The sequence below is a fragment of the Lampris incognitus genome, chromosome 1, assembly GCF_029633865.1.
Source record: "Lampris incognitus isolate fLamInc1 chromosome 1, fLamInc1.hap2, whole genome shotgun sequence".
Classification (NCBI taxonomy): domain Eukaryota; kingdom Metazoa; phylum Chordata; class Actinopteri; order Lampriformes; family Lampridae; genus Lampris; species Lampris incognitus.
In genome coordinates, this window is record NC_079211.1 from 5,830,834 (window position 1) to 5,856,179 (window position 25,346).

The 25,346-nt window shown below is 49.2% G+C and overlaps 1 protein-coding gene across 1 annotated transcript in view; it reads right to left on the minus strand.

The window, feature by feature from the left end:
• fstl5 (follistatin-like 5) overlaps nucleotides 1–21,795 on the minus strand; it is a 166,202-nt gene extending 144,407 nt beyond the window's left edge. Inside the window, exons 1-2 of the mRNA XM_056277907.1 lie at nucleotides 21,466–21,795; nucleotides 2,073–2,193 (exon numbers count right to left, since the gene is read on the minus strand). Of these exons, the coding sequence (XP_056133882.1) occupies nucleotides 2,073–2,193; nucleotides 21,466–21,795 (451 nt within the window). The remainder of the gene's footprint in view (nucleotides 1–2,072; nucleotides 2,194–21,465) is intronic.
• Nucleotides 21,796–25,346: the final 3,551 nt, after the last annotated feature.

Below are 25,346 nucleotides of genomic sequence, written 5' to 3' on the forward strand. Positions count from 1 at the left end.
ACACACACACACACACACACAACATCTTGAAAAAAAACTGAAATGGCAAAGAGTAAGTCAGTCAGTGGGGGAACGGAGAGGCAGGTGGCCTGTTGATTAGTCCGACTGCAACAGGGAAGAAACTGTCCTTGTGGCATGAGGTTTTGTTCCTGACGGACCTCAGCCTCTTGCCAGAGGGCAGAATCCCAAAAGGTGGTGTCCAGGGTGGGAGGGTCAGCAACAAACTTCCCTGCCCACCTCACAGTCCTTGAGGCACGCAGGTCCTGAAGAGATGGGAGGCGGCAGCTGATCACCTTCTATGCTGAGAGAATGATGCACTGCAGCCTGCCCTGGTCACTGGTGGTGGCAGCAGCGTACCAAATGTTGATGGAGGAGGCTAGGTTGGACTCAGTGATGGAGATGTAGACGTTCACCATGTCAGGCTGAATTTCTTCAGCTGCAGTGCTACGTACATCCTCTGCTGTGCTTTGCTGATAGGGGAGCTGATGTTTGGCTCCCACTTGAAGTCCTGAGCGATGGTGGTGCCCAGGAATTGGAACGACCCCACATTTGTAACTGGGGAGTCACACAGGGTGAGAGGGGGGGTAATAGGGCTGGGCTTCTCCTGAAGTCCACAACCATCTCCTCGGTCTTCAGGGGGTTTAGATCCAGGTTGTTCTGGCTGCACCAGCAAACCAGGTGGGCAATCTCCCATCTGTAAGCAGACCCGTGACCCTCGGATATGAGTTTGATGACGGTGGTGTCATCCGCAAGCTTCAGCAGAGCTTGACAGATTGATGTCTGGAGGTGCAGTCGTTGGTGTAAAGGGAGAAGAGCAGCGGAGACAGGATGGTGCTGGTGCTGAGACATGCTTCTTCATCTTCACATGCCGACTGCTGCCGGTCAGGAAGCCAGTGGTCCACCTGCAGGTAGAGTGGGGCACATGGAGCTGGGAGAGTTTGTCCTGAAGGAGAGCAGGGCTAATTGTATTGAATGTGGAGCTGAAGTCCACAAACAGAATCCTGGCGTAAGTACCAGGAGAGTCCAGGTGAGGGAGGATGGAGTGGAGAGCCACGTTGGTATTGTATGTGCACTGTAGTGGATGCAGCAGAGGGCTGTTGATGGACTTGAGGTGGGACAGAACAAGGCGCTCAAAAGCCTTCATCACTAGAGGTCAGACCGACAGGTCTGTAGTCATTTAGGCCTGTGATCCTTGGCTTTTTGGGGACAGATACAATGGTGGAGGCTATGAGGTAGGCTGGCATGCTACAGTTCTCCAGGGATGTGTTAAAAATGTGTGAACACTGGAGACGCTGGTCTGCACAGTGTTTAAAGGTTGAGGGGGAGACATCATCAAGCCCAGCTGCCTTAGCATAAGTAGCATAAGTATCAATGGATGCAAACATGCACACACACACAGGTAATTTTGGAAAACTAGACATAAGGGAGAGAGACATGACGTTAAAGGTGGCGAGAGAGAGAGAGCGAGCGCGATAGGGAAGACATGCAGGACTTAAAGGACAACGGCGTTGGTTTTTCATCTTTTGCCTATCGCCGCGATCGGCCACAAAAAGAGGAATGCCTAGAATCCGTGTGTCTGTCAGTAGTTTCTGATACTTGTGAGGGCTCAACCAGGAATCCACAGAACTCGACTTATCAGAGAGGTCATTAAATCAAGTCACGAAGTTGTATGATTGGTGCTGAAGGTGTGCTTCATCACCATAACGTGAGTGGGCATTGTAATTTTTCTTCGATTTGATTGGCTGACTAAACCCAAGCGCGGGCCGTGGAAAGGACGTTTCAGTTCGGTTCCACGCCGCATGGCGCAGTCCCACGGACGATCATCCGTTTTCTGTCCTGGACTTTTTAATTGCCAGTCGCCGAACAGACTGACGCCGTCCTATTTGTACCCGCCCGTCCCCCAGACTACTTGTCTCGGGTAGGTCAAATCCCCGTGCCTGCGTACAGTGCAGGTATTTTCAAGGCCACACTGTAAACTAGTTTTGCACGGCTCACTAATAAAGGCCGTTTCTTGCCACATGAGGTTGGGTCGCTGTAAGAGAAAATAAAATGAAAAATATTTCCAAACTCACCGAAAGCCGTGTAGAACTCCTCCTTGGTAAGGTGCTCGTCGTCGTTGACATCGTTGTATTTCAGGAGGTCAAAAAGGGTGCACTGGGAGATGTCCTTGGACAGGCCCTCCTGCTTGATGACCTTTAACAAACAAACAAACCAAGTAATGCTTATAACTGAATGTCCAGGTATTGTTTGGTTATTGTATTTCAGTGTTCTTCTCCTGACTGGATTCTCTGTACTTCAGGGTTGCTTTACTGAAGGCCAACTCCACCTTTGTTGAAAGTGGGCCCAGGTGTGGAGCTGAGTACCGCACGGAGGCGGGGAGCTGGTATACATTCCATCTCCCATTTCCATCCTCCGGATGTTACCGCCGTTTATTTTCCCATCTCTGCTGAGCGGGAATGTTTTTCAACAACAGTTTTTAGGATTTTTTGTTGGTTATTTTTATATTGGTGTTTCACAATTCAACTTCCCCCACTTTGAATTAAAACGACCTCGACAGAAACGCGATGACCGGTGATCTGCAGGGAGACGTCACACCCCCAACACCTTTACAACTGGGAAGAATAAGAAATGAAATTCAATGCACGGCTAAGAAATATAAACTGCACTCGATTCAAAAACATTTTTGCAGCATCCGGGCGGCATGGCGGTCTATTCTGTTGCCTACCAACACGGGGCTCGCCGGTTCGAATCCCCGTATTACCTCCGGCTTGGTCGGGGGTCCCTACAGACACAATTGGCCGTGTCTGAGGGTGGGAAGCCGGATGTGGGTTTGTGTCCTGGTCGCTGCACTAGCGCCTCCTCTGGTCGGTCGGGGCGCCTGTTCGGGGGGGAGGGGGAACTGGGGGGAATAGTGTGATCCTCCCACGTGCTACGTCCCCCCGGCGAAACTCCTCACTGTCAGGTGAAAAGAAGCGGCTGGTGACCCCACATTTATAGGAGGAGGCATGTGGTAGTCTGCAGCCCTCCCCGGATCAGCAGAGGAGGTGGAGCAGCAACCGGGACGGCTTGGAAGAGTGGGGTAATTGAGGAGGAAAAGGGGTAAAAAGCTAAAAAAACAAAAAAAAATGGGCAATGAGCTATGGGCTCGTCCAACAAATCAACAGTCTTGAAAAAAATTCTGTATCTTAATTTAAAAGAGTCCCGTCACTGTCAGATCAACAACTATTAATCAATTGTTTTACTCTTGAATTTGAATCCTGTAGTGAAACATCCCGTCTGTTAATAGTTCTGCACATCGGCCTGAGCAGCCCTCCATCGCCCCCACATGTGGGTATGTTTCATCCATCCATCACCCAAGCCGTTTATCCTGCTCTCAGGGTGGCGGGGATGCTGGAGCCTGTCCCAGCAGTCATTGGGTGGCAGGTGGGGAGACACCCTGGACAGGCCGCCAGGCCATCACAGCCCCCCCCCCCCCCACACACACACATACTCGCAAATCTATACTTGTGGAGCCCCCTCATTGACTACATTCATTTCCTAGCCCTTAACCCTAACCATGCAAACTACATACCTAACCCTAACCCTAACCTTAACCTAACCCTAACCCTTACCTTAACTCCTACCCTAACCTTAACCTAACCCTAACCCTAACCCTTACCCTAACCTAACCCTTACCCTAACCTTAACATAACCCTAACCCTTACCTTAACCTAACCCTAACCCTTACCTTAACTCCTACCCTAACCTTAACCCTTACCCTAACCTTTACCCTAACCCTAACCCTAACCTAACCCTTACCCTAACCTTAACCTAACCCTAACCTTAACCCTTACCCTAACCTTAACTTAACCCCTACCCTAACCTAACCCTAACCTTAACCCTTAACCTAACCCCTAACCCTAACCTAACCTAACCTAACCTAACCCTAACCCAACCCTAACCCTTACCCTAACCTTAACCTAACCCCTACCCTAACTTTAACCTAACCCTTACCCTAACCTTAACCTTACCCTAACCTTAACCCTTACCCTAACCTTAACTTAACCCCTACCCTAACCTAACCCTAACCTTAACCCTTAACCTAACCCCTAACCCTAACCTAACCTAACCCTAACCTTAACCTAACCCTTACCCTAACCTTAACCTAACCCCTACCCTAACTTTAACCTAACCCTTACCCTAACCTTAACCTAACCCTAACCTTAACCTAACCCCTACCCTAACCTTAACCTAACCCCTACCCTAACCTTAACCTAACCCCTACCCTAACCTTAACCTAACCCTTACCCTAACCTTAACCTAACCCCTTCCCTAACTTTAACCTAACCCTAACCCTAATCCAACCCTAACCCCTACCCTAACCTTAACCTAACCCCTACCCTAACCTTAACTTAACCTAACCCTAACCTTAACCTAATCCTAATTCTAACCTTAACCCTAAAACCAAGTCCTCACCCTAAAATAGGCCCTTTTTCTTGTGGGGCCCCATAAAATGGTTTCTGGTTTCCTATCCTTGTTACGGCCACGGGTGTGTCCGTGTCCGTATCGTTGTGTTGTGTTGTGTTGCCTCCTGTATCTAACCCTCCCTCTGACTCTACATTCAGGTATCCGCCAGGTGCTCCTCATCACCTAATCAACCGGTCAACTAATCATCCAATTTTCGTGTGCAGTCTGCTATTTAAACCCCCACATGTGTTCAGTTCCCCGGGCCAGCTAGTGTAGTTTGAGTGATGCAGCTACTTTGTGTTGATGTCTTTGTCTCTGCAGCTACTTTGTGTTGATGTCTTTGTCTCTGTAGCTACTTTGTGTTCGTGATGTCTGGCCCGTTTTTGGTTAAGTTTGGCATTGTCTAAATCCTGAGTATTTTGACTTGTGTTAACCTTTAATTTGTTTAGTTTTTTTGGGCAAGGGGGTCAAGGTAGGATGCCCATGGGCAAACACCCCATCACGTAGCTTACCTCCTGTTAGACACACCAGGTTAGGAGCGGTTGCCACCTTCTGTCTTTAGGTTAGGTGCTTTTCAGCGCTGTCAAGGGGGGGGTTACTTTTGTTAGTAGTTTATTGTTTTGGCAACCGTTCGGTTCCCTTGTCCTGCCATGGTGTCAATAAATATTTATATTTTATTATAGTTAAATGTTTATGTCTCACTGTGTTGCACCCTCACCTCACTGTTGCCCAGTACACTAATTGTTGCACCCTCTCCAGACCGAGGGTCGTAACAATCCTAATGGGGACAGAAAAACATGGTGTACACATACACACAATTTAGTAGGGTGATCCACCTGACCTACATGTCTTTGGACTGTGGGAGGAAACTGGAGCACCCGGAGAAAACCCACACAGACACGGGGAGAACATGCAAACTCCACACAGAGGACGACCCGGGACGACCCCAAAGGTTGGACTACCCCGGGGCTCGAATCCAGGACCTTCTTGCTGTGAGACGACCGCGCTATCCCCTGTGCCACCGTGCCGTTTCACATTATTGTATTTTTCATTTCATTGTTTATGTCATCGTGTGAGATGAGGTCACGGAAATGTGCATCTAGTGGGAATGTGCGTCTAGCGACACAGAGAAAGAACGACGATGGAGATAATGAGATTTGAAGAGCTTTTTCTGGCAAAGCGACAAGGAGCCATCGAACCAGAGCGGAAAAATCCTCTCATTCACAAGCAGCTAGCGTAGGGCAAACAGAAGAGCTACCGTGCCCACAACAAAGGCAGAAAATAAACCTTCCCACTGAATCCAACGTATTTCAGGCCTTTTGCTTTAATTGGAACGAGGGCTTTGCAAAACACTACGAGAGCAGAAATGACTCTGCTCTGATTCCTTGGTGATGGAGATGAAGAGGAAACTCATCACCAGTAGTAATAAACCAAGCTACATCATATAAAACCAGTTGAACCTAACTAGTACTGACACAATTAAACTGCAATTTGTTTTGTACTCGCAGCTGTAAATCCATGTAAACTGCTTTACCAAAGAACAATTCATGCCAGCAATGTTAAACAGGAAAAGTAGTAAACATTCTTGGAACTCTAACGTTAACATGACGGGGCCATTTGATTTATTTTCCAACGTGCAATATTCCCCGGGGAAAACTAAACGTTTGCATATTTTGCAATGGAGCATTCTTTCCTCATCTCACCATCAGCCACTTCTCCGGGGTCGGGTCGTGGTGGCAGCAAGCTAAGTAGGGCACTCCAGACCTCCCTCTCTCCAGCAACGCCCTCCAGCTCCTCCTGGGGGATCCCAAGGCGTTCCCAGGCCAGACTGGACATGTAGTCCCTCCAGTGAGTTCCGGGTCTACCCCGGGGTGTCCTCCCAGTTGGACATGGCCGGAAATCCTCCAAAGGAAGGTGCCCAGGAGGCGTCCTAATCAGATGCCTGAACCACCTCAACTGATTCTTTTCGACTCGAAGGAGCAGCAGCTCTACTCCGAGCTCCCTCTGGATGTTCGAGCTCCTCACCCTATCACCCTAAGGCTGAGCCCAGACTCCCTACGGAGGAAACTCATTTCAGCCGCTTGTATCCACGATCTCACACTTTCGGTCACTACCCAAAGCTCATGAGCATAGGTGAGGGTTGGAGCAAAGACTGACTGGTAAATTCAGAGCTTTGCCTTCCGGCTCGGCTCCTTCTTCACCACAACGGTCCGGTACAACGTCCTCATTACTGCTGATGCTGCACCAATCCACCTGTCAATCTCCCGCTCCATCCTGCCCTCACTCGTGAACAAGACCCCGAGATACTTGAACTCCTTCACTTGAGGCAGCAACTCATCCCCAACCCGGAGGGAGCAATTCACCATTTTTCCGGTGGGGAACCATGGCCATGGCATTCTTTCCTAAAGGGAAATAATCTCATTTTTCGAAGAGACGCGTCTGCTTTGTCTCTCATTCTTTACCTTACTTTACCATCTCAACCCAACCAGGCTTAAGTAAACGAAAATGCCCCAGTCGTGTTCTGTATCGCTGAGCAGAGGAAGCTGCATCCACTTCCTCCATCTTCTGCCTCCATTACTTTCTTTTACCAAATCCCAGACGGCCTTTTCGCCGTTCAGATTGACAACACCTCACAGGCTCGCTGAGGTTTTGTCCCAATAAACAGTGAAAAAGCAGCTAATTCTGCACAAGATTTATGAAGTTCTAATAAAAACGATGAGCTGCTCCAACACGCTCTACGTGTCCCTGGTGATTAAACATCCATCACATGGGATCAGCTGTCAGACGGTTAACCAGAGCAGACGGCCCCACACATCCTCATGTCTTCTGACTCGGGCGGCTGCATCTCCTTTGGCCAACTTTCAAAACAGTCTACCAGGACAAGACTGCAGCCTGATACTAAAGCTTCTAGGTAATGCAAACTTTCACCTGTGCCCACATGTCCATTTTTCTATTTTGTCTGTACAAATTTGTAGTTTTTTTCCCCCTCGATTTCTTATTTCCGTGTGTTTTTGCTGATTCTATATGACTCTGCTTTCGGTGTGGGAAGGTGGCAGCGCAAATTCACGTTTGCAGCAGCCTCACCCAGTACCGGTGTGGGAAGATGGCGGCGCGAACTTACGTTTGCGGCGGCCTCACCCAGTACCACCTATGCAGTGTCTTTGTCCACGTCTAAGTTTGTTTTGTCTTCGCTTGATGGCTGGAAGGGCTGGTGCTGGATCAGCTGGGAGAGCTTGGTCTGCTGTGTCCTGTGGGCCCAGGGACCACGGCCCTGACCGAAACTGCGCCCGAGGAGGTAACACCACGCGCGGTCTGACAGGACGCGGAAGCGGGCAGGCTAAGCTAACTGCTAGCCCATGCAGACCGGCAGTTCTGATAACACTGAGGGCGGTCTGGTGGCGGCCTCACCTAGCCTTAACTGTGGTTTAGAGTCGTCGTGTGGAGTACGGGGAGGTGTCTGGCTGGGAGAGCTGGCGTTGGATCGGCTGGGGGAGCCTGGTCTGTTGCGTCCTGTGGGCCCACGGCCCTGCTGGAGCTGCGCCCGAAGAGGAAACACCGAGGGTGGTCTGACAGGATGCAGAAGCGGGCAGGCTAAGTTAACTGCTAGCCCATGCAGACCGGCAGTTCTGATAACACTGAGGGCGGTCTGGTGGCGGCCTCGCCTAGCCTTAACTGTGGTTTAGTGTCATCGTGTAGAGTACGGGGAGGTGTGTCGAAGGTGTCTGGCTGGGAGAGCTGGCGTTGGATCGGCCAGGGGAGCCTGGTCTGTTGCGTCCTGTGGGCCCAGGGCCCAGGGCCCACGGCCCTGCCGGAGCTGCACCCGAAGAGGAAACACCGAGGGCGGTCTGACAGGATGCAGAAGTGGGGCAGGCTAAGCTAACTGCTAGCCCATGCAGACCGGCAGTTCTGACAGTCATCCTGGTTGGCGTTCATTCTCCTGGACAGTGGAATTTTTGCACTGTGTTGCACTGTTTGTGTGTGTGCGCGTGTTTGTGTGTGTGTGTGTGTGTGTGTGTGTGTGTGTGTGTTTCCCCTTTTGTTCTCTCTGTTTTTGTATGTTTTTGGTGGTGTCGTTTTTGGGAATTTTGGATGTGTTTTTTTGTGTTTTGTGTCGCACTGCTGTGGGCCGGGGGAAACAGAATTCCCTTTCTTTTGTGTACGCAAGTACACAAAGTGGGGGGGGGGGGACTGGGAGGAGGAGAGTAGCGAGAGTGTGGCAGGACAGTTTTTCAACATGGCAGACGGAGGACCGCTCCTCACCTGGAACACTTGAATATGAGGTCGTGGCTGCTGTCGCCATCACATAAATAACGGATGTGCGTTCCTGGAACGGAAATATGTTTCAGCCAGAGGAGCATTCGCAAGCAACGCTGCATCTGCAGCACTTTTACTGTGCAACTGCATGCTCTGTATGTGACAACTTGATTTTTCTTTCCCCCGTCTTGGTTGAACAGATCTCTGGTTCTGAAAATTACATGTGTGGGAGCAGGACAGAGTTGTTTATGTGTATATATATATATAGATATATAGATATAGATATATAGATAGAGATATATAGATAGAGATAGATAGATATATAGAAAACTTTACTGAGCCCTGTAGGGAAATTCCTCTCTGCATGTAACCCATCCTAGCTGTGTAGCTAATGGCAGTGGGCAGCCGCTGTGCAGCACCCAGGGACCAACTCCAGTTAGTCTCGCCATGCCTTGCTCAGGGGCACAGACAGCAGTAGTAACCCTAACATGCATGTCTTTTTTATGGTGGGGGAAACCGGAGCACCCGGAGGAAACCCACCGCAGACACGGGGAGAACATGCAAACGCCATGCAGAGGACGACCTGGGATGACCCCCGAGATTGGACTAACCTGGGGTTCGAACCCAGGACCTTCTTGCCGTGAGGCGACAGCGCTAATCACTGTGCCACTCACTGGTCACGTTTTTGCAATCATCATGAAGTACCTTAGAGGGCGCTGTTTCACATATTTAGATGTTTCATCTTTAACTGAATATGCGTGAAACCAAGAGAAGAAGTACAGTACATCAACTAACCACGTGCCAAAGAGCCACGTGTACACATCTAACTTTACTAACTAGTCCCTCTTCTTCTGGGTGAAGGTGTGTTCATCAGTGGAGTGGGTTGTTTTTGCCCTTCTCCACCACATGGTACCGGCTCCACTTGACTTGATGTTGTCGTTTTCCATTACTGGACAGTACCGGCATGTTGATGACTGTTACCAGTTTTCTGGTTCCACCTTTGTCGAGGGCCCAAAACACCTGGAGCGGGTACCAAAATCAACGCAGACCTCTGATTGGTCAGAGACACGCGTCACTGCGTCATCGAATGTGTTTGTTGGGAAGGAAAACCTGCAGACACGCGGCTCTCCAGCACACACCGGTACCGGCTGAATACCACCGCTGAAGTGCAGAGGGCCCCACTGAACTCTCGGGGTGAATATCTGTTAATACTTCATAGCTTCTCCCGCCTGGCTGGCTGTAATTCAGGGTAATGCAGATGGCCTTTAAGAGATTTAGCAGAGGTCTCTGAGTCGCAGGCTTTGATGCTTAAACTGCATTGCTTAAATGTTTCATGGCGCGGCCTCCTTCGCCGCCCGCAGCCTCCTCCCTCCGCTGGTGATTGCGGATTCCTGCGAGCGTCTGACAGCGTGAGGTCATTCGACCGCGTTGAGAGCAGACGCTCGCCGGCCTTCTCTGGACCCGCTCGGCTAAATGGACTGAGACTCATCAGCGGTGGTGGGAGAGCAGCTGGAATGTGAGCCGCCGCGACTTCGGCCTGTTGGTTCATGTCTGGAGGTACAGGAACGTTACCTGCCCAGTCAGACGGCATACGTCTGGGGGGGGGGGGGGCGGCGGCTCAGGAGGGGGAGCGGGTCGTCTGCAGGGCTGCCGGTTCAATCCATGGCTCCTCCTTGCAAAGGGTGGTGTCCCTGAGCAAGAGGCCTGACCCCCTAACCGCTCCTGATGAGCTGGTTGGTGCCTTGCATGGCTGACACCGCCGTCACAGTGTGTGTGTGTGTGTGTGAGGCACTCATCGATGGTAAAGTGCGTTGAGTGGCTGTTGTAGCGAGAAAAGTGCAACACAAATACTTATCAATTAGCGCTTATTAACCAAATAAACAATTAACCGCAAACTTCTTTTAGTATGTTCATCCACCCGTCCATTATCCGACCCGCTTATCCTGCTCCCAGGGCGGCGGGGATGCTGCAGCCTCTCCCGGCAGCGGCGGTGCCGTAAGTGGGTATAATGTTATGAAGAGTCTAAGGGTGCCAGACTAGAGGGGGCGCCACCACGGTGCTCAAAAAAACACTGGAAAGAAAAATAAATAAATCAGTCTGAAAAAACCAGTCATTCTTCAGAGGCGGGATATCAAAATGACATTGCTAAGAGCATTTTCTATGTAAATCTGTCAAGCTAAGAAGATGGCTCCCTTACTGGGCAGGAGAAGCTGTTGATGAGGGGATTGCTGGGCAGGCTGGTAGCATGGGATGAAGGTAGGGGGAGGGGTTTAATGTTTAGAGAAGTCGGGAGAATAATAAAATCATTATTTGGTTAATTAAATAAAGAAAGGGCGCTCAGTCACATTCTTTGTAGGGGCGCAAAATCCCTGGCGGCACCCCTGCCTGGCAGTCAGGGCCCACACACACACACACACTAGGGGCAATTAAGTATGGCCGAGTCACCTGACCTACAGGTCTTTGAGTCACCTGACCTACAGGTCTTTGGACTGTGGGAGGAGACCCGAGCCCCCGGAGGAAACCCACACAGACACGGGGAGAACATGCAAACTCCACACAGAGGACGACCCGGGACGACCCCCAAGACTGCACTTCCCCGGGGCTCAAACCCAGGGCCTTCTTGCTGTGAGGCTAACCACTGCGTCACCGTGCCGCCCTACAGTAAACACAAATAAACAATACAGCTGCATAACGAGCGAAGCCGACGACCAGCTTCACACGCAAACACGGGTGCGACCACCAACCAGACCCCCCACGGCCACGTGCACCACCCACAGAGGACTAGGGCATGCTGCAACCACCGCACCGCAGGATGGCTTCTGGTATATGTTCACACGAAACACGGTGGGTCTCACTAGACCAGTAGCGACACTGAATAGTTAATTTTCCCACAATGCTTTGCACAAAGCTGTGTAGACACAGACCAGAGGCACGCTGATAAAACACCTCAAGTTATTTAACGAGTTGAAGTTACTCGCTGTCGGGTTTCGTTTTAGCAAAGCCGTCTGACCCTAAGAGGGCGGTTTAAAAAGAATGTTCACAACTGAAAAGATCCTTGAAAAGCCTTTTCATCCGTAGACTTCGGCCTCCATACACCCAGAACACGCTACGCATGTCTTCTGTCTCTCCAGCCAGTGGAGGCGGCAGGCGGGCAGGGGTCACCTCTCAGATTCAAGACTTTGAACATCTAAATGAATACTTCCCCTCTGAGCACAAACCTGCTTTACGGGAACAAGAATACTGCAACGATGAAATCCACAGAAAATAATCATATTTCTGCACGCGGTCCAGTGTCTCCCCGTCCTCGTGCACTGGGGACACGGCTTCCTCAACACCAGGCCGCCAACGGTCCGAGTGAGTCCCGTAACATCCTCCACCGGCTTCTCCGACACTGGAGCGCCACAGGGGAAGATGGCGGCGCGAACTCGCGTTTGTGGCGGCCTCACCCAGTGCCGACAATGCAGTGTGTCTTTGTCCACGTCTGCATCTAAATGTTTTTTTTCTTCTGTTAAATGGCTACGAGAGCGGGCGCTGGATCGGCTGAGCGAGCTTACGGCCCTGTCCGGAGCTGTACGGCCCTGCGTGGAGCTGCAGCCGAGAGGAAACACCGAGGCGGTCTGGCGGCGGCCTCGCCTAGCGTCGACCGTGCAGTGTTTTTGTCGTCATGTGGCATGGGGGGGGGGGGTAGAAGGTGGCGTTGGATTGGCTGGGGGAGCCTGGTCTGCTTCATCCGATGGGCCCGGGGACCACGGCCCTGCCCGGAGCTGTGCCCGGGCAGGGCCTTGACCATAGGTGAGGGTGCAGAAGCGGGGCAGGCTAAGCTAACTGCTAGCGCAGAAGCGGGGCAGGCTAAGCTAACTGCTAGCGCAGAAGCGGGGCAGGCTAAGCTAACTGCTAGCCCAAGCAGACCGGCAGTTCCGACACCCGTCCTGTCTGCCTTCGTTCTCTGGGCGGAGGAATTTGTTTGGACTGCGCCGCAGTGAGTAGACTGTGTTGTTAACCGTTTGTGTGGTTGTTTTTTTGTGCTTTGTTCTCTCTGCTTCTGTGTGTTTTTCGGTGGTGCTGTTTTCTGGGAAATGTTGGATGTGTGTGTTTTTGTGTTGCACTGCTGTGGGCTGGGAGAAACGCAATTTCGCTTCTTTGTGTATGCGAGTGCATGCAAGAAATGACAATACATTGTTCCTGATTCCTGAGGGTTGTGTGCTGAGCCCTGCCCTGTACACCCCCTACACCGGCGACCCTTAGCCACCATTAGCCCCTCACCCATCACCATGTGTTTAAAATACTCAGATGATGACACTGCCAGTCTCACACTCCTCCGCGATAACGACTCTGTGGCAGCCTATCTGCACTCCATTTCCCTCTTCACATAATGGTGCGCAGATAACTATCTTCCACCGCATGTCACCAAGACAGAAGAGCTCATTACCAACCCTAATTCTCCCACTTCAGCCCGCAAGCACACACTCATCCACAACCAGACTGTTGAGCTTGCAGACTGCTTCAGGTACCCTGGACTCCCTCTGGACAACAGACTCTGTCTCAAACAACACACCACCCATATCCATAAACGCTGCCAGCAAAGACTCTGTCCTTCATGAACTCAAGGTTGTTTCTGCCCAACCTCACCTTCTCCGGCTACTGTGCAGAAGTATAATTCAGCCCATTCGACTTTACTGCTCCTCCTCTTTCGCTCCTCCCGTTTTAATAGTCACCGATAGGACCAGCTCATCCACATCTCGCACAGCGCAGCCTTCCCACCCCCAACCCATCAGACCCCCACAGCAAAGCCAGGATACGCAGAGCACTAATCACAACTCAGCATCCCCTCACCCCTTAACCCGCTCTTCACCTGCTTCCATCTGGTCTCAGGTTCAGGTCCCTCACCGGAAGACGGGCCGCTGACCTTCTAAACTCTTGTGTTAATGTGTTGTTGTCTCCCCGTTCTCTGTGTACGTCCTGTGGTATGTGATGTATGTGTACATGTATTTACTGTCTGTGAGGCTCTGCACCAAAGGTGAAACCAAATGTCCTCTTGTAGGACGATGAAGTAGCTATTGTTTTTCATATGCATCTATAATAATATATACGTATATATTCTATTCTACTCTATTCTAGTATATATATGAAGCTTGAAATCAAACTGGGTCCATACTGACACCATACTGAGTCCATACTGAGACCATACCGGGTCCATACTGGGTCCATACTGGGACCATACTGAGACCATACCGGGTCCATACTGGGTCCATACTGGGACCATAGCGAAACCATATTGGGTCCATACTAGGTCCATACTGAGACCATACTGAGACCATACTGGGACCATAGTGAGACCATACTGGGTCCATACTAGGTCCATACTGAGACCATACTGAGACCATACTGGGACCATAGTGAGACAATACTGGGTCCATACTAGGTCCATACTGAGACCATACAAGGACCATACTGAGACCATACTGGGACCATAGTGAGACCATACTGAGACCATACTAGGTCCATACTGAGACCATACTGGGTCCATACTGGGACCTTACTGAGACCATACTGGGTCCATACTGGGACCTTACTGAGGCCAACAAGAAAAATCTCTTCAGCTCCCTGGTGTCTGGGGAGGGAGCGGTGCGTCCTGTTTTCATGTGTGTCTTCCCCCACCACCATCACATCACATGTATGTTACATGAACTGGAGAGGCTGAGGTCAGGGTAACGGTCATATGTGTGTATGTATGTGCACTGTGACGCACACAGGAATGAGCTATGACAAAGCTTGTGTCCTCTATCATCACACTGTTGTAAGAATTCACAGCAAAGGATCACACTTAATTAGCTGGCTGAAACGCAGCACTCCGAACAACTAATGTTCTTGGATGGAAACTCATTACCCACCTCATCCATGATTCCAGTTGGGTGTCCAGCTGTCGACACACTGCCGGTTTGATTTACACGGCAATGTGTTGTGTTAAATATGTGATTTGAGGTGAAATCGATTCCCCGAGCTCCCACTGTGTGCAGCAGAGGGACAGCTTGAGATGTTTATTTAGATTGTAAAATGTTGTTTCCGTCCTCGTTTACCGGGGCAAAACGACCCCCTTAAAGGTGATGGGAGAGCCAAGAAAGCTTGGGATTGTTTAAGTATTAGGTAGGAAACTGGGAATCTGAAACATTCCTTCCTCGGCGGGGGAAATAGAAACCTCAACAAATGACGGCATAGTGAAATTGTGACTTATTCCGATGTCTGTGAATGTTCTCGTTCATCCAGGTCATGGTTGAATCGAGGGCAACTGGACTGGGTATATACCCAGTCCAGTTGCCCTCGATTCAACTCCTTTGGATGACTTATTCCGATGGTAGACGACCGTTTACTTGGACTTGCACTGTTCTGGTGTTGGCCTTTACACAAGTTTTGGCCACGTTGTGGTCTCGAGTCGGACTCCACACCTTGAAGACCTGGGTCTGGACTTGGGTATGGGACAGCCCACACGTATGAAGCGGTTAATCCAGCCAGGATAGCTCCACGCCTCGATGTAAAGGAACGTTTGTTGTGTAAAGAACACTGTCCGGGTTTGTGATTTTTACCACACGAGTGTCACGACGGCTTTATGATTTTCAATACACACCAAGGACGCCGGAACCCAAGACCAATTCAAATCCTTTCATACTGTTCTCGCTTTCCTCCTGCCGTCAGAGCACTTGTGTCTGCTGTAGTCAGGACCGAGGGGAGCGAGGCATCACTTCATATCCGTCAGGGATAAAAAAAAACAAGGGAGAAGAAACCTGGGAGCGGGACACCTGAGAAGAGACTCTCCATCTGGACGTTAATTAATACACACCAGATTGTGGCATTCACACGCGCTCCCAACACCTCAAGGACTGGAAATCTGTCCCGAGTGATTTTCGGTGAGCTTGAAAGGGTACGTATATTCAAATCCCCAGCACGGCTTCAGAGGATAACAGCACACAATGTCCGTTTGAATCCGAGTCCCGCTCGTTATGCTGTGATTTGTCGCGAGGCGGGATGGGATTCTGCCTGTCCAAAAAAAAGAAAAAAAGAAAAAGAGAGAACGTGGTAAAAGCATACCATTGGTTTTGTGAGGCGTCGTTCTGAAGGCCGTGGACTCTCGCATGACGCCAGAGGAGCCAGCTCCGGCCGGAGGGAAGGAAGGCTGCAGACGGGCTGGGCGAGACCAGCCCTCGGCAGATAGGACAACGCTCCGGATCGGCGAGGAAAGCTGACCTGAGAACAGTGGCCGAGGACCGAAACCGCCCGGGGTCGCTTTACGCTTTCAATTATTCAGATGTATTCTATATTAAATCAGTCCTCAGCCACGGAGCCAATGCATTTGTTATGCAGAGAATATCTCCTTCCAAAAAGGCTCTTTTCACAACTCGTCCTCTTGGCAACAACAGTCAAAAGCTGCAGCCCCCCCCCCGCCCCTGAGCTGCAGGCACTTTGACCCATATTGCTTTTCAAAAGATTTAAGGAGCGCCCCCTCCCCCAACTCCCTGGGTACCAGAGGAAAGGCTGCACGCTGCAGAAAGAGACTCCAGAATGACAGATGTCACACTGGCACCTTCAAACATGGCCGATCGCAAACGGTCCGATTGAGCTCTTCCCAGTCAAACGCTGAACGGATATTTAAATGACATGACAGGGACCGGAGAGCTCTGGCTGGCGTCCTCCTGAGACCTTCCAGTCTACGTGTTATATCCCCATTCTGAGAAGTAGAATCGCCTCTTTATGAAGATAACCTACAAATAAAAGAGCTGGTCCTCAGACATGTCACTTTTTATGACAAGTAAAGGGCTTAAAGGGGGTACCAAGTGTAGAGGTTTGACGAATCTCCTCCTGCAGACACCTACAACCAACGTGAAGGAAACTTTTTCACTGCTCGGCAGCCAAAACCGTTTCCACCACATCCCGTTTTCGATCAGTCTGCTTTTCACATTCAGAGAAGGTTGAATCAGTTCATCTGGGCACGACGTTTACTGAGAGAACCATTTCATCACCCAATTAATGCCCCTTTTCCACTACATGGTACCGGCCCAACCCCACTCGCCCCTTTTTCGTTTTCCATTACTGGAAAGTACCGGCATTTTGGTAACCGTTACCGCTTTTCTGGTACCACCTTTGAAGAGGTTCCAACCAAACCACTACAGACCAGCTACACTGAGGGGGCGCTGTTACGGTAATGGAAAACGACACTCTACGAGTCCAGTTGAGCTGAGCTGAGCCAGTACCATGTCGTAGAAAAGGGGCATAAGTGACCTCTTCAGTCTCAACTGACTGCAGGCGTCTCCACCCTTAAAAACAATACAGTGGCATAACGACCCAAACCAACGACCAGTTTCATATCCAGACATGGACGTGACCATTAACTGGAGTTACAATGGTCATGTGTGCTATTCACAGAGGATCTGGGAATGTTGCAATCACAGTGTTGTAAAATGGCAACAGGTGTACTGCTCTATGCTTCTATCTGTCTCCCTGTGTTCCTCGAGATGGCTTCCAACTCCAGCGACACAGAAAGCCTGTCAGTAATTCCTAAATGACGGTGCCTTCAAGCCTGATATTATGAACCCAAACGTTCCACTCTAACCTTTTCATCCAACCTCCCATTGAGTCATAGTCTGGAACACAACATCCTCTTTGCCCTTTAACGAGATGAGGAGGACTGTATTGAAGATTTCCTCCATTGTCAAAAACTTTTTATCGCAAAGAGCTTTGAGTGGCTGTTGCAGCTAGAAAAACGCAATATAAAATGCAACTTGACTGATACATACATACATACATATACATACATACCAGACTGAAAGATGTCGGTATTGAAGGCACCGTACTCAGCCGGCTCCAGTCCTACCTCTCCAACAGGTCACACTTCATCTCACAACCACTCCTCTGTTCCATCCACGGTCACACAAGGTGTTCCCAAAGGTTCTGTACTTGGCCCACTCATTTTCATCGTCTACATCGTCCCTCTTGGTTAGATTCTCCGCCATTTCAACCTGGACTTCCACTGTTATGCTGATGACACCCAGATATACCTCAGCACCAAACCCCCTCACAATCCACCCCTCTCACATCGACTCCTGTCTGTCTGCAATTAAAGTCTGCATGCAGCAAAACCTCCTCAAACTCAACAGTGACAAAACTGAACTCCTCTTCATTGGCTCCAAGTCCACTCTCAACTAAATCAACAGCCTTGCGCTCACCATCGATGGCACTACTGTCTCCCCTTCCTCCCAAGCACGCAACCTTGGTGTGATCCCTGATCCTACCCTCTCCCTTGAGCCACATATCCGCCAAATGGTCCTCCTTCTACCACCTTCGCAACATTGTGAAAATAAGACCCTCTCTCACACGCCCTGCTGCTGAGATACTGATCCATGCCTTCATCTCCTCCCGCCTTGATTACTGCAACTCACTCCTCTATGGCATCACTGCTAGCTCTATCAAGAGACTCCAGCTGGCCCAGAAAGCATCCGCCTGACTTTTAACTTTCACCAAGTCCTGGCACCACATCACCCCAGCCCTACAAGACCTCCACTGACTACCCATCTCCTCCCACCGGATCAATTACAAAATCCTGGTTCTTACTTATAAAGCCCTTCACAAACTGGCTCCCCCATACCTCACCGACCTCCTCTCCCCCTACCAACCCTCTCGGTCCCTCAGATCCACCTCAGCCTCCCTTCTGTCTACCCCCAGGTCCAACCTCTGTGGCTTTGGTGACCGAGCCTTCTCCAGGGCAGCTCCCAGGCTCTGGAACTCACCCCCCCCCCCACCCCCAAATCATTAGAGACTCAGAATCCCTCTCACTCTTCCAATCCCGTCTCAAGACACACTTCTTCTCCATTGCCTTCTCGTGCCCCCCGTCCTTTCGTCCACCCCTAATCTGAGGCAGACTAAGGACCGAGCACTCGACCTGCTCCCTCCCCAACTCCCTCCCCAAGCACATCAGGCAGACTGCTGCGGTCTGCCCACATTCAAGTCATTAATCAGGACTCACCTCTTCAGACTTCATCTGTGATTTATGTGATTTATGATGTTTGTTTTTCTTTCCCTTTTGTATCTGTTCAAGTCGGAGAGTACTTCTGGCATCGTGTGTGGCTGCCACTTCTCCCTCTCATAGCCCCCCTTCCCATCCCCCCTGTATGTTTGTGTTATGTTTATCTGTTGTCTTGTTTCACCCAGTTTATTGTAAAGCGACTTTGAGTGTTAGAAAAGCACTATATAAGTTTATATATATACGTATATATATATATATAGTTTTTTCCTGAAACCGTCAATGGTGTTATAAGTGCTCAACTAATGACGAGCGGGATAGCAACACAGATACAGGAAAAAAAAAGTTTTAATGCATTGCAGTACAGGCCTGTTTCGTGCGTCACGCACTCCTCGGCTGCTAATGTGGCTCGACAAAGAATCATACAGCTTAGTTTGCCCAGCGTCACACCTCTAATTTTAGTTGGACAGCAACCAATTAGATGAGGAAACATTCAAACTATAAGAACCAATGGGGTAGGTACTTATGATGCACAGCAACCAATGGAGGGGTAAGAAACATCACAACCAATGGGTTAAGGGACTGGGGCTTGTTTTGAAAAGCATTTAGGGACCAGGGCACTGTTGAAATGGCATACATTAAAAAAATAACAAGGTAATTTATGTGAATTATATAGTGGGGTGGTGTTGGGGCACAGAAGGACAGGTAGGTAAAATATTAGAAAATATTAAAAAATATATTTAAAAACACTAATGAATTCCATATGTATATCATCTAATCGGGAGGAGGGGATAATAAAGACGTTTTACTTATAGTTACAAAGGAGATATTTTTTTCGGTGTCTACAGCTCGTGGCCAATTCGTTTATATTATTCAAGGTGGACATATCAGGTCTGCAAATAATAAAATACTTTCCTGCCAAGCACAGGTCACATCTTTTGCAGAAGACGAAGGAGCTGATTGTGGACTTCAGCAGGTCTAGAAGCTGCAGCCACTCCCCCATACACATCAATGGGGGGGAAGTGGAGCGTGTCTCCAGCTTTAAATTCCTTGGAGTCCACATCAGCGAGGACCTTTCATGGACATTAAACACCCAGGCCCTTGTGAAAAAGGCCCAACAACGCCTGCATTTCCTGAGGAGGCTGAGGAGCGCCCGTCTACCCCCCCAAAACTCTCACCAACTTCTACCACTGCACCATAGAGAGCATCCTGACCAGCTGCATCTTAGTGTGGTACGGCAACTGTACCTCAGTAGACCAGAAAGCTCTGCAGCGGGTCGTCATGGCGGCCCAGCATATCACCGGTACCCAGCTCCCAGCCATGAAAGACATTTATCACAAACACTGCCTTCGAAGGGGTCTGAGCGTCAGCAGAGATCCCACCCAACCCAACCATGGACTGTTCTCCCCCCTGCGCTCTGGGGGGCGCTACAGGAACCTCAGGGCCCGCACTACCAGGCTCAAAAACAGCTTCTTTCCCCAAGCTGTTGCCCACCTGAACCTGGCTACCCACTGAATGTCTGTAGATATTTTTAAATATTTTGTACTCCAGCTCTCTTTTAACTTATTTTTAGCTTTTGGTCTTCATGTGTGTATATCTTATATTGTGTTTGCTGTGTTTGTCTGTGTCTGTCTTGCACTGATTGGTGAAGCCACAGCCCTCATTTCATTTTTAACATGTGCCTGCACATTGTTTTTAATGACAATAAAATTGAATTGAATTGAATCTTTTACCTCTAACTGAATATGTACTACTCTTTGCAAGGATTTTCCATGAGACAGAATAATTGATATGCTCATCCACTAATCACCAAATGTGGCTAGTTAAGAGTTAAGGCCGTTGCATTTTTTGCATTAGTTGACTGGTTAACGTTGTCGCCCGGGTTCGCATCCTGGCTGCGGTGGTTCCCGCCTGCCCCCTGAATTTGCTACATATAGTGTATATCTATATATCTATATCTATATATCTATATATCTATATCTATATATCTATATATATATCTATATATATATCTATATATATATATAATATAGGAGTGGATGATAGCTTATTGATTAGCACATGGAGTACCGTCTGTTACTTCTCTGGCCATGGATGGTCGTCATCACACTGTGAACAGCCCGTACGTGTGCATTCAGGTCACATGGTGTTCCAGCAGGAATTAGTTTCTGCTGCAGTTTATTTCATTTTCCAAAAGTGATGTGTGTTAGTAATATTTTGATTTGGTTCTGGTTTTGGATGCCGGAGCAGTTTATAGCCCCATCTGTTCCTATTTGGGGTTATTATTCTGCCGAGCTCGTCTTCCTGCTGCTGTTTCTTCACCACGTCTGTACAAACACTGTCTAAATGACCCACGTCATCAGTCTTTACAAGTCTTTAATTAATTTCATGGGTATGAAAGTAGAAATTATAGCGCATGGGTAACACACACACACAAACAAGCAGGCGCTCCATCCAACCGCCCCATTCCGGTCCGACCCTCCACACACACACACACACACACACTGGTAGTCAAAGTACACACCCACAGTCTCACTCGACAATGAGCCGTTCCGTGACCAATTTGTCCAGAACTCGGCGAATCTGCTATTTTGGACTAAAAGCATTGAATGAAGCAGCCGTACTGCTGGGAAATGTGTTTTATTGTATTGGAGCATGATGTGACTCAAGTGGTGGGAGCTTTGTCACATGTGATGAAATGCACCTTCACTTCGTATGAGTGGCTGTCTGTTGTGTCCTGTTGTCTGTCCCCTCACCTGGGAAAGCTCACTGCTGTCCACGCGTCCGCTGTCGTCCGCGTCGAAGCGTTTGAACATCATGTTGACCAGCTGCTTCCTGGCAACCATGTTGTCCTTGTGGCTGCTGTGGACGCCAGACCCCAGGTATCTCTTGTCATGCAGCTCCAGAATCTTGGCTTTCAGTCTGCGGTAGTCACTCAGTCTGCAGCTATCATCTGGGAGGAAGGAACAGGCAGCATAGTGGTTAGGAAGGACAGAATAACCAGAATCAGCATCAGTTGATTGGCCAAGTATGTGTCGGCCTACAAATACAGGGAATCTGACTCCAGCTCCCCCGTGACTCTCCATGTACTTACACAGAACAGAGCGACGCAAAAACCAAGACAACAAGGTAAACATAAACAGTTCACTACCGAGTACAGATATAGATGTATATATAAAACTGTATTTACAAAACAGACACTATAAACAGGAAGACAATAGTGCAAAGGTGCAGCGTGCAAAGATGCTGGAATAAACATGTTAACAGGTTAGTTCATATACGTGAGGCAGGTGGACAAGACAGAATATGCATGCATACAACATACAACAAGATGGCCGCCGAGAGGCTGGCCCCGGTCCCTGCTCTGCTGCGGTGTCTTGCACTTTGGTCTGTGTTTCATGTCTGAAAAGCATCGTGTCTATCAAAATACAACCGCCAGGAGTTGCTGTACATCGGGAGGACTACATTTGGCAATTTGGGACAATCTGCCAACATACCAGAGGATATACTGGTTGAAAACAGCACTGGATCGCCGTCCTGGGGAAATACACCTAGCACAGGGGTGCTCTCCAGGTTCAGGAGAAGGCCCTATCGGCCCCCACTTCCGGCACTGATCCTACCCAACCTGCGATCCCTCGAAAATAAAATGGGTGAACTTTTGTCATTAACACAAACCGACAGAGACTGTTCAGCCTTCTGCTTCACCGAGACATGGCTGGACCAGCCGGTCCCTGATCCAGCGGTAACCCCCCCGGTTTCACCATCTTCACAGCCCACAGGTCGGTCTAACTATCTCACAAGTCAGAAGGTGGAGGTGTTTGTCTCATGGTCAGTCAGCGCTGGTGTAACAACCCAACAATCCTTCGTCACTGCTGCTCTTATGATCTTGAATTCATCAGTTTGAAATGCAGACCACATTACCTTCCATCCATCCACATCACCTTCCTTCCATCCATCCACATCACCTGCCATCCATTCACATCACCTGCCATCCATCCACATCACCTGCCATCCATCCACATCACCTGCCATCCATCCACATCACCTTCCATCCATCCACATTACCTTCCATCCATCCACATTACCTGCCATCCATCCACATCACCTTCCATCCATCCACATCACCTTCCCAGGGAATTCACTTCAGTTGCATTAGCTGGTGTTTACATTCCACCACAAGCTAATGCTAACACAGCCATCAGCTAACTCTCGCAACACATTTCCCCTGTTGAAAACCCCAACCCTGACACGTCTGTCACCGTGTTAGGGGATTTCAACCATACGAATCTTTCCCTCAAACTACCGAACTATGAGCAACAAGCCACCTGCCATAGCAGAGAAAACAAAACACTGGATCACTGCTGCATCTCAGTTTCAGATGCTTTCCGTGCATTCCCGAGGGCTCCACTGGGGAGGCCCGACCATGCTGTGTTAAAAAGCTTAAACCCATCAAGAAAACATCCAAATCTGTCAGGTCCTGGTCCTTGGTTGCCATTGAAACGCTTGGTGGGTGTTTTGAATGCACTAATTGGAATATATTTAGTGCAGCTTGCAACTCCCTGGATGAACTCACTGACACGGTGACGTCATACATCAGGTTCTGCTTGGAAATGTGCATCCCTACCAAAACCGTGACATTTCACGGCAATAAAAAAACCCTGGTTCTCTAAAGAATGACACCTCCTACACAAAGAAAAGAACCGGGCATACAGAAACAGAAACAGGGATCAGTACAGAGCAGCCAAGTATAAGTTGCACGCTGCAATAAGAAAAGCAAAGTCCGGACAAAACTCGAACAACAATTCTCTTCCAGTAACTCCAGAGCAATATGGACAACACTTAAGGAAATGGCAGATTACAAAAAACACCCCCGCTCCCCTCCAGATAACGACCATAACCTCCCAAATAAATTAAATACGTTTTATGCAAGGTTTGAAAAACCTATTCCACCAGCCATCCGCCCCACTCCTCCAATGCCCCCTTCTGCATCCAGGAGGATGAGGTGAGAGCAACATTCAAAAAGCTGAACCTTAGGAAAGCAGCAGGGCCAGAAGGCATCAGTCCTGCTTTGTTGAGCCATTGTGCAGCACAATTGGCCCCAATATTTTCCACCATATTTAACACCTCTTTAAGTCAATGTACAGTCCCACCGTGCTTCAAAGTCTCTACCATCATTCCTGCGCCAAAGACCTCAAAGATTACCTGCCTCAATGACTTCAGACCAGTTGCCCTAACTTCTGTGGCAATGAAAGCATTTGAGTGCATCATATTGTCACATTTGAAATCTTGCACCTCCCCAATGATGGACCCATATCAATATGCCTATCAAGCCAACCGGTCTGTTGAGGATGCAGTTAGCATAGCCCTGCACCATGCCCTGCAACACCTGGAATCACCAAACACCTACGCACGCATCCTGTTCAGAGGCTTTAGTTCTGCCTTCAATTCCATCAACCCACTCAAACTCTACCATACTATTGGATATGGACACTGACCCAGCATATGCCACTGGATTCGGAGCTTCTTGTGGAACAGGCCACAGAGGGTGAAGGTTAATAACCTAACCTCACACCCTCTTACCATCAGTACAGGTGCTCCTCAGGGCTGTGTTCTCTCCCCCTGGCTCTTCTCACTTTACACCACCCACCTCACATCCACGGACAGTTCTGTTTAAAATAATAAAATACGCAGACAACACAGCTATTGTAGGCCTCATCTCCCACAATGATGAAACCCAGTACCGCACTGCAGTAGACCAAGCTGTCACTTGGTGCGCAAACAACAATCTTCTGCTTAATACAGTCAAAACCCAAGAACTCATTACTGACTTCCGATGCATGCCGAATCCTAAAACACCCATACAAATGAACGGAGACCAATCACCACCACCGACTCGTTTAAATTCCTTGGAACATACATCAGCAACAACCTGAATGGAAAACTAACACTGAACACATCACCGCAAAAGCTCAACAACGACTTTACTTTCTTAGGTAGCTTAAAAAATACCAGATCAAACATCAACTTCTCGTTCTGTTTTATTCAGCCATTATCGAGTCCATCATAACATCTTCTAATTACAGTATTACAGTATTACAGTATTATAGTATTACAGTATTACAGTATTACAGTATGGTACGGCGGCATGGACAGCCGATTGTCCAGGTAGTGGATGTGATTTTCCCCAGCCTCACCTGCTGCCTCCTGTCTGTCAGGAAGTTTGTTATCCACTGACCGGTGGGGGCTGGTACAGTGAGCTGGGTGAGTTTGATGAGTAAGAACTTCCGGGATGACGGTGTGGAACGCCGAGCTGAAGTCCACAAACAGGATCCTTGCGTATGTCCCTGGGGAGTTGAGGTGTTGCAGGATGTAGTGCAGTCCCATGTTGACTGCATCATCCACTGACCCGTCAGCCTGGTAGCCAGACTGCAGTGGGTCCAGCAGGGGGCCTGTGATGTCCTGCAGGTGGGTCAACACCAGTCTCTCAGAGGACTTCATGACCACAGCTGTTAGGGCAATGGGCCTGTATTCCTTCAGTCCGGTGATGGAGGGCTTCTTGGGGACCGGGATGATAGTCACAATGTTACAGTTTCAGTTAGCAGACACTTTTATCCAAAGCGACGTTCATCTGAGAGTT